The sequence below is a fragment of the Carya illinoinensis genome, chromosome 16 (assembly GCF_018687715.1).
Source record: "Carya illinoinensis cultivar Pawnee chromosome 16, C.illinoinensisPawnee_v1, whole genome shotgun sequence".
Taxonomy (NCBI): domain Eukaryota; kingdom Viridiplantae; phylum Streptophyta; class Magnoliopsida; order Fagales; family Juglandaceae; genus Carya; species Carya illinoinensis.
This window is the reverse complement of record NC_056767.1, coordinates 805436-815538: the sequence shown is the minus strand read 5'-3', so window position 1 is coordinate 815538 and position 10103 is coordinate 805436. Positions and strand designations below refer to the sequence as shown.

The window sequence follows — 10103 nt, the reverse complement described above, 5'->3', positions numbered from 1 at the left end:
AGGAAAATAAGTCCATTCAGCCCTTAATCACATACTGAGTGCCAATAGGTGCGCCCAATGCTGTAGCTCCCAGACCCAAAGCGCACTTAGATCCCCTACATAGTAGAATTAACAAAGATTATTGGGCCCTAAAAAATTGAAATGAATAACTACGTAAATAAGTTTCGTTTTTGTAACACTTATAAATGTAACGTTATTTGATAAATTTAAAATTTACAGAAAAAATCATCTTTTTAATAATAAATTTTAAATTATTTTAAAAAAATATTATGCAAATATTACGCACTTTAAAACTAAACTGTATCCGACGTTGATGTATTTTTCTGCCGTCAAGAGAGAACCCCGAAAATAAAAGAGAGATTTGATGTGAATCAGCCAGTTAACCTGAGGCCATGTTTGGCAGTTATATAAGATCTCTGAGTCCGTTTAGGATTAGTAAATAGAACGTCACGGGGTCTCTCTCTCTCTCTCTCTCTCTCTCTCTCTCTCTCTCTCTCTCTCTCTCTATTTATTCGCATTGGGTTATTTCTCATCAAACACTTCGTTACTTTCCTTCACTTTATTTGCTTTGCTCTCATCAATGGCGAGTGTTATCAACCCTCTGTTTATGGAATTATCAGATCAAGCGAATCTTCAAGCGGGCGAAGTTCCAACTGCGGGCAGGGTCGAAGTTCGCTTGTCCCGTGTTTCTCTAGAACTCGACGGTAGATTGATCCTGGACGATAATCTCATTTACCCTACGAGGACTTTATTTGTCGTCGAGGTCCCTTCCTCGATGTTCCCAGCACCGGAACAGCAGAGTCACTACCTTTACACTCAGATCTCGTCGAATCTCATAAACCTCAATATCGGCCGTGACGATGGGAGACGACACGTCATAGCCTCGAAAATCACGTCTTTCGCAGCGCAACGGCCGCAGGGGTACTCCATCGTGGCCGTGTTGGGTACGTTAGTATGGGTACAATCAATCAACCAAGGAATCGATTATGAGGTCGGCGATGATGGTCATGAGGACTCGGCAGTAGCCGATGGCGGCGAGCCAACAAGTAATACTACTCCGATCGACCAGTTGATGGAGAAGGGTGGCTTTGTTGCCAGCAAGGAGGAGGCCGATGACTTGGGTACTTGCAGCATATGTTTGGAGGATTTTTCATCGTCGGTCGGGGCTGAGCTTCTTCGCACGTATTGCTCTCATATTTATCATCGAGATTGCATAATGCCATGGTTGGCTAAGTCCAAGAATGCGTGTCCATCATGCCGAGCCAAGCTCATGCATTGATCTCTTATATATTCTCGATCCCATGCAGCATTTTGCAGTTTTTAAGATTTAGAAGCTTTGATTCCAATTTCAGTTCATGTATACCATTTTTTTTTTTTGTATATATTTAATTTCTAGAAATTTTTCTTAATATCTTAGGTATTTCATTTCTGTAATTTGATCATCTTTCCGAATAGTTTTAAATTTTTTTTAGGGAAATAAATAATTTATTTCTCAATTTAATTTATTAATTTCCTTTTTAAGTTCTTTCAGTACGTACGTACCATTATATATATATATATATATATATATCAATTACTCCTTCCATTGAAATTAATAGCCAATTAATGCAGATTTACCATACAGGATTTGTGATATGTGGAACCAATAAACATGTGACACGTGTTATTTTGACACTTGAACATTATCATATAAAAAATAATAAAACAAATAAATGGAAAGAATTACATATATTAGCTAAAAATAAACCCTGGCCTAGACGAGGAATATCCAAGAGGTTGGGGTGGGAACTAGAGGTGAAAACCGGCCTTATCAGTGCGGTTTTTGGATAAAACCAATGCCAACTAACAAGGTAAAATATGCTAGAGCAATTGACCATAACCGGTCGATGGGGAGGAGAAAAATCGTCCGTATCTATTCTGGCGGTTCTCTGGCAGTTTACGGTCGGTTCTCAGTTTTCCTAATGACACTAATTCTCTGAGAGAGTAGAGAGAGAGAGAGAGAGAGATGTGAATTGGAGAAGAAGAAGAAGAAGGAAGAAGAAGATCTAAACGATGCCATTTGGTTCTAAATCTAATTGTGTCGTTCTACTTTTTTTTTTTTTTTTTGTTTCTCATAGATAAAACGACACTGTTTGGTTGAATACAAATGACATTGTTTAGATATGCTTTAAATACAACTGAAGGCATCAAACGATGCCATTACACTTAAGTTTAAGTGGAACGGTGTCGTTTATATAGGTATAAATTAAAAAAAAAAATAAGTATATGTGGTTGGCCGGTTCAACGGTTTAAGCCGGCCTCAAACCACGATCGAATCGACGTTTGTCGGTTTTGTTAAATTTCTGCCACCGGTTCCCTAGCAGTTTTGACCAGTTCTGGACTACGACAGTTGGGTCACGACCGGTTTACCAATTTCTTGTACACCCTTAGTGGAAACTAGAGGTGGCTTCTCACAAGGCTAGGTGTTATAAGGTATTGATGATGACGTGCCCAAAAAGTGTCACGTGTCATGTGTCGGCAAACTTACCATATATTATCGAGTTTATTTAGAGGATACATTAACTATGTACATGAGTTTCTATATTAATAATATTGTATACATGATTAACTATTTTTTCTTTCCATCTTAAAAATAAATAAAGAAAAAGACAGATCATATAGTTCTTCTTCGATGGGATTACTCAATAATCAAATAAAATGAATAATATTATGTATAGTTATGGAGTGCGCAAGTGTCATGCAGTAGTTTTAAAAATGAGTGGAGTATATTATTAAAAAATTAATTTATTTTTATGTGAATTTTGTATTTATTCAATTTTTTCAAAAATAATTATATGGTGCTCACGTACTTCTGACTGCAATAATAATTTTTCTTAATATATAAAGCTAATTTTCCTCCTATATAACTATCTTCAATACGGTTGAAAGAAAGGAGATATCAAACCAATGAATTAATAAAATTCCAAAATTAACTTATATCATGATCAGAAATTACCTTAATTAATTAAGTGCATTATAGTTATCATGTTTTCATCGATCCACATACATATATATATATATATATATATATATATATATATGATCTAAAATATCTAAGGAGCATGAGAGCTGAGACTATAATTATAGTAATTGTTCTGATCTTAAGGCAGAATTTCTTGAATCAGATTTTATTTTGATTTTTTCCTTTTATTTTATCACTACAACCTATTTCTTAAGGTTAGGTTTGGATAATGAGTTGAAATGAAAGTTAAAATTTAAATAAAATATTATTATAATATTATTTTTTAATATTATATATTATTATTTTGGGATTTGAAAAGGATGAATAATTGTTTATTGTATTTAATATAAAAATTTAAAAAAATTATAATGATGAGATGAAATAGTTTTGATATATCCAAACTGAGCAAAGCTATTACTAAGTAAAATGCGTGCTTCTAATTAGCATAACACATGAATACTAATGCATGCATGGTATTTTTATTTTTTATTTTTAATTATATTGAGAGATTTGGAGAGAGAGATTGAACCCAAAACCTCTCTTATAGAGGCAGTGTCTCATGCCATTTGAACTACATGCTCTTGGCTAATGCATGTATGGTTTTTTATTCTTATTTTTATGAGTAATATATTATATATTGTACATTTTCTTGGTTTTCAAGTGGACCTTGGGTTCGCCTGCATGAATATTGATATCTAGCTAGCATTTGAAACAACAATACAAATTTAAGATGAATAAAAGTAGGGTTGCATGACCAAGCCGGAGTCGGATTCAGCTTTTTCCGACCCTATTCCGATTTGGTCGAAGTGCAATATTGATCTCTTACTTCACATCTAACAAGTGCAAGATCCGGTCCGACTCCATTAAAACAGAGTAGAGCAAAAGGAAAAAAAAAAATAGTTGAATAGTAAAGCAGTAGTATATGAGGTGAAAGTAAAGATATAACAATTTGAAAATAAATACTCTAATCATCTTTACTAAAGTACAAACTAAATAAGTAGGATTAAAATTAAATACAAATCACTGGTCAGATTTTAAAGTAAAAATTGAAAAGAAACCATATAAAGCCTCCAAATATAAAAGAAAATGCTAAAATACTAAACAAAATTACATGAACAAACAAAAAAACAAAAAAACACACAAAGTAGGCATTCGATACATAACATAAAAGAAGTAACAAAAATTTTATATGCAATTATTTTTTTATACTTTTTTGTGTACTTTATTGATATGATTGGTTGTATATTAAAAAAAATTAATGCAGCCAATCACAACAATAGAGTGAGTAGAAAATATGTAAAAATAATTGTATATAGCATTACTCTTACATGAATAAAACAAAACAAACCAGCCCCCGAACTACATCATCATTTAGCTAGGCATTCATTTATTTTCTAAACCCAGCTTTATTATTTCTTGTTTTCCAAACCGTGTTGTGAGCTTTTTTCTCCAAACCCTAAATTTAATTTTAATCTTTGTTTTAACCCTAAATTTTTTTATTTATGAGTTTTATAATTTTTTCAAACATTGAATTTTATTATCAGTATTGATTATTAACAATATTGATTAATGTTGATAGTGTCTAGTGTTGACTCATTGAATTTTGAGTATATCTAATTACTAATTATGTGCCGTTTATCATAATTATAAACAAGTACTCTATATATAACTACACACCATTTTTCAGATTATATGTTATCATATATACTAGAATATAGTATAAGTATATAATTTTATAATAATTAATTAACAAATACTAGGATAGTATTAAATTTAACTATATAAATTATGGACTTTCAATATGAGAGTATATGATCACTATATAAATAATACATATTTTTATAACTTATACAGAGTCGGAGTCAGAGTCAATATTGTCTCGACGTCAATCAGAAATTTGACTGATTGACTTCGATTATAGATAAAAATAAAAAATAAATGAAAAAAATAAAAATAAAAATAAAAAAAACCCAAGAGTTGGATTTTATATATGAGTCGGTTAACCTAGGTTTGGCAGTTAGTCGTTTGGAGTTCTCCAACTCTGTCTAGGCCGAGTGCTATTTGTTTTATAGTCCTTTTAGGATTAGAGAATTGGCATGCATGCAGTAGTACTAGTCCTTCTAGGATTACTAATTTTTGGGTTTCAGAGTCCGTTTAGGATTAGAGATTCACTGAGTCTCTTTCTCTCTATAATATTTATTATTTATACACGATCGATCTTCCGTGCATGCCTGCATATATCTGATCATCACCCACTTCTACTTTTATCATCGATATTTCGTTTATCGCTTATGATCTCATCAATGGCGGGTAGTACCAACAATGTATATCTTCATTTATCGGATGCAACTGCTCTATCCAGCCAAGCTGATCTAACTGAGGGCAGGGTCGAAGTTCGCTTTGCCGGCGCTCGCTTCCAAAACTTATGGCGAAGCATCATGAATCGTAGCGGCGTCTTGGATCCATTCGATTATCACATGAGCCCTCCGACCTCTACGTTTGTCAACCGCGTTCCTGCCTATTTGTTCTCATACCCGCATCGGCACTTTCACTATCTTTGGACTCAGATCTCGTCGAGGCTTATCGACCTTATCGGTTTTGAAAATCAGCATCGCCTCCGCTTGGCCCGGAACATAGCGTCCTTCGCGATACGCCAGTTGGTGGCCGGCACCGAAGCTCGAGGGTCCCGGCCGGGGTATTACATCGTGGCCGAGGTGCGTATGTTGCAGTCAGAAGTATTGTTCGACGAAATATTGGATGATCAGGCTGATCAGCAATCGGCGATCGAAAAGTTGATCGAGAAAGGGAAATTTGTTGCGAGCAAGGACGATGAGGATCATGAACTGGGTACGTGCGGAATATGTATTGAGGATTTTTCATCGTCGGTTGGAGCTGAGCTTCTTCGCATGGATTGCTCTCATATTTATCATCGAGATTGTATGTTGCCATGGTTGGCCAAGTCCAACACGTGTCCAACATGCCGAGCCAAACTGTACTGTTGATCTTAGCAGCTTCCTCATATGTACTTTCTTTTCTCTTCCCCCTTCCATCTCTTCTCTTCTCCATCTCATCGCAAGAAAGCTTTTGATTTTAATTTCAGTTGTAACAATATGAATCATTCGGAGTAATTCTTGCATTATGATACTTGGTTTGGATTTTAGGTTAATATGTAATCTCGGATATTAAGCTGTAACTACAGTTTTCCTCTGCTATAAATAAATGCATTAAATAAAATTCGGGTACAATCATCTTAATTAAAAAAATAATAATTTAGAGTAATACTAGTTAATTTTGAATTCTTCTTGTAAATTAAATCATGCATGCTAGGTCGACAATACAAAAGATGTGCCTTACACTCTCACTAAATAGAGTTTTGCTACATACAAGTAAAGCGCGTATTAATTTACTTTTTTATCAATCACATTAATAGATTGATGCACATATTAATATACAGTTATACTTACAACTAGATTTTTTTCACTAAATATATTTTTTCATAGAGTACTAATGCTACTCATTATTCATTTTTTTAATCACATTCTCATCATCTTATGATGTGTCATTAGATAATTAAAGACTATTTATTATATTTCACTTGAAAACTTATCATCTAATCTCACATAATAAGATAATAATGAAAAAATAAATGATTAATAATAGATTTTTTTTCATATAATTTTTATGTAATTTGTAGATATATTCTTTCTTAGAGCTTGTTTAAGCGATAATTTAAGATCTTTCTATTTCCGGTTTCTAATTTTTTTTTAAATTGATATATATATACACACATATCATGTATATCTTGTGCTTTTTGATGGATTTAATTAAAAAATACTAAAATATATAGTCGCTAATTAGTATTACACTTTTTTCCAAAAAATAATAATAATAATAATAATAATAATAATAATAATAATATCGTGAGCTCGACAACCATTACGATCAATTAACTACTTTTTTAGTTGAAATTTGCCGCGTAGGATGAACACGTGAAATATGGAAATTTTGAGCACTTAAATGTACGTCATATATATATGAAAATGTGTATATATCAAAACAAATATATATATTGAAACAAATAAAAATTACCTAAAAAAAAAAACCTCCAATATCCATGAGGTAGAGATTGGAATTAAGTATTTAAGAGGTGGCGGTTCTCTACCTTATCCACCTTCAAGCTTTTTTCTTTTCTTTTTTTTTTAAAAAAAAATTATTTAATATTTGTTTTATACGTGGGACTCGTATAAAACGTACACATGTCAAAAATTATTTAATATTTGTTTTAAAAAGAGGATCAATGCATGGGAATTGCAAATGCTCCCCCAAGATAATTTGAGTTTGTAGTCTCATCTCAACCCCACCAAGAACATGGTAACATATATGGTGATATACTGATATCTAGCTGACGATCATAAGGTTCATCTCCTTGTCATCGTGTCTATGAATACTGGAGTACTCCATGACCTTTAAATCCATCAAAGCCATGTTGGGGACTCGGGAGTAAGGCCGCCTCTAATAGTGAACAGTACTCTTGATGGTTTTCATCCTGTGTCTCACAATTTAAACGATTCCAATCGAAAGATGAGATAGATATATACTTAAAAAAGTCTCCTCTAATTGCTTCTCTCTCGTCGTCCTCCTGAAGGCGATTAGGGCAAAACGGCATAGGTGGTGGGAATCGGCTTCATTCACTCAGGTGGAGGGAGCTGTGCGAGTATCGTGTTTGCCCAGGGTAAACAGAGAGGGCCGATGGAAGGATTGGAAGATCTGTGGGGAAATCTGAAGCTGAATGAGGAAGAGTGCGATCCAATTGACGTTCCGTGGAGGGAAAATGCTGAACTAAAAAAGCTGGGGGAGAGAAGCATTCTCGGGAAGGTGTTCGCGGAGCGGACGATCAGAGGGGAAATCATAAGATCCACCATGGAAAAAATTTGGAAGGTGAGTAAACCTCTAACTATCCGTGAGCTTGGATCGAATTGCTTTGTGATTTCTCTAGTTAACAGTAAGGATAAAATAAAAGTGTTGAGAGGCCGTCCGTGGTTGTTTGACAACTACCTGTTTGCGTTAATGCCATACATAGGGAAAGCTCAGATTCAACCGGTGGAGTTTTTCAAACAGAATTTCTGGATCCAAATGAAAAACTTACCGTTGGATTGTATGAACCGGGAGATGGGGGTGAAATTAGGGGAATCTATTGGGAGGGTTAATGAGGTGGAAGTGCAAGAAGGTGGAGTTGCGTGGGGTAAATTCCTGAGGGTGAATGTTGAATTAGATATAAGAAAGCAATTGGCGAGGGGAAGGACTGTAAATGTCTTAGGAGAGAAGTTGTGGATTCCTTTCCAATATGAAAAATTACCTAGGATTTACTTAACCTGTGGATGTATAGTTCATGGTGAGAAGGGATGTTTGCAGGTTAGAGTAGGGGCTGGACAGTATGGGGCTTGGATGAGAGCAAAACAGATTGGTAAGGTGCGAATTGAGCCTGTCAGTGTGGGGGAAGAGGAGGAGGATGGGAGTGGGGGTAATGTTGAGGAGGTTATAGGGGCTGTGAAGGTGGATTTGGAAAATACAGGGAGTGAGATGGAAAGGGAAGGAATAGAGAAGAGAGGGGGGGAGACAGTGTTGGATGGTGTGGAAGGGGAGAGGGGGAATGGGGATCCTGATGGACTGGTAGAGTCACCTAAGGGGTTGGTTAATATTGGCCAACTTAGGAGGACAGGTACGGATGGGTCTAGTATTATGGAACAAGAAGGAGGGGAGGGAAGAGAGGGGGGTTGAAGAGAAGGAAAAAGGGAAGAGAGGGAGCTGGAAAAGAAAAGCTAGAGGGTTGGGTAATAGAGAGGGCTTCAACACTATCCTGGCTAAAAGAGGGTATGAGTGTGGGTATGTAAAGGAGAGTGAGAAAGAGAATAAAAAAATAAATAAATGGTGATAGTTTGGAGCTATTTGATATCAAAGTGTTGGCGGAGGCTGGAAGTCAGCCCCGCCAATCATTATGAATTGCCTAAGTTGGAACTGTCAAGAGTTGGGCAACCTTCGTACAGTTCAAGACCTTTGCCGATTGGTAAAGGAGAATAAGCCCTGTTTGGTTTTTCTGTTGGAGATAAAGATAAAGGCAGGAAGAGTGGAAGCTTTAAAATGAAGGTTGGACATGGAAGGTTGTTTTGTAGTGGAGCCAAGGGGATTAAAAGGGGGTTTAGCTCTGTTTTGGGCTAGGAGTATAAATCTGGAAATTTTAAGTTTCTCTCAATGGCATATTAGTAGTAAAATAAAGGGGGAGGGAAAGAATAAAGAATGGGTGTTTACAGGTTTTTATGGACACCCGGAGGCTTCTAAAAAGGTTTTGTCATGGGATTTATTAAAAATTCTGGAACCAAAGGCAGGTGAGGCATGGTGTGTAGTTGGGGATTTAAATGAGATCCTCTATCAAGCTGAGAAATGGGGAGGGAAGCAAAGAGAGGAGAAAGGGATGGGGCAATTTCGGGAGGTGTTGGATGATACAAGGCTTGTTGACCTTGGGTATGTGGGATGCCCTTATACATAGAGTAATAAGCATATAGATAGTACATTCACAAACGAGAGACTGGACAGATTTGTTGCCAATCCAGATGGAGAAATATCTTTATAAATGTGAGGGTGGAGGGGCTGACTACTCTAAGCTCAGATCATATGCCTATTTTACTCAAGGCTTGTGGTTCCTATAGTGGTGTTGCTAAAAATGTGATTAGTTTTAGGTTTGAAGCTGCGTGGGTTAAAGATAAGGAATGTGAGGAGGTAATTAGGGAGGGATGGGGTTACTAAGGGGTGGATGCAGGGAAGTTGAAGGGTGTACAACACCTTTTAAATTCTTGCAGTGGCAGGTTAAGGAAGTGGGCAAGGATTAAAGATAGGGAGAGGGGTGAGAAAATTAGGAGGTTGACTGGAGAAATAAAAAAATTACAAGGGGAAGAGGGACCAGAAAATGTGGTGCGTATAAGGGAGCTTCAAAAACAGGCAGGGAATTTATTAGTCCAAGAGGATATCAAATGGAAACAGAGAGCTAAAAAGAATTGGTATAAACTTGGTGATAAAAATACAAAGTTTTTCCATGCATGTGCATCTC

The 10103-nt window shown here is 35.7% G+C and overlaps 2 protein-coding genes across 2 annotated transcripts; both read left to right on the top strand.

Moving 5' to 3' along the window:
• Nucleotides 1–580: 580 nt before the first annotated feature.
• Nucleotides 581–1279, top strand: LOC122299575 (E3 ubiquitin-protein ligase RFWD3-like). The gene has a single exon (XM_043109951.1). It carries the CDS (start codon nucleotides 581–583, stop codon nucleotides 1277–1279), a length of 699 nt encoding a protein of 232 aa, XP_042965885.1.
• Nucleotides 1280–5304: 4025 nt separating this feature from the next.
• Nucleotides 5305–6003, top strand: LOC122299574. The gene has a single exon (XM_043109950.1). The coding sequence runs from the start codon at nucleotides 5305–5307 to the stop codon at nucleotides 6001–6003; it is 699 nt and encodes a 232-aa protein (XP_042965884.1).
• The last annotated feature ends 4100 nt before the right edge of the window (nucleotides 6004–10103 follow it).

What these genes read in the sequence shown, in the direction of transcription:
- LOC122299575 (XM_043109951.1), top strand. Translation starts at nt 581, where the DNA reads ATGGCGAGTGTTATCAACCCTCTGTTTATGGAATTATCAGATCAAGCG.
- LOC122299574 (XM_043109950.1), top strand. Translation starts at nt 5,305, where the DNA reads ATGGCGGGTAGTACCAACAATGTATATCTTCATTTATCGGATGCAACT.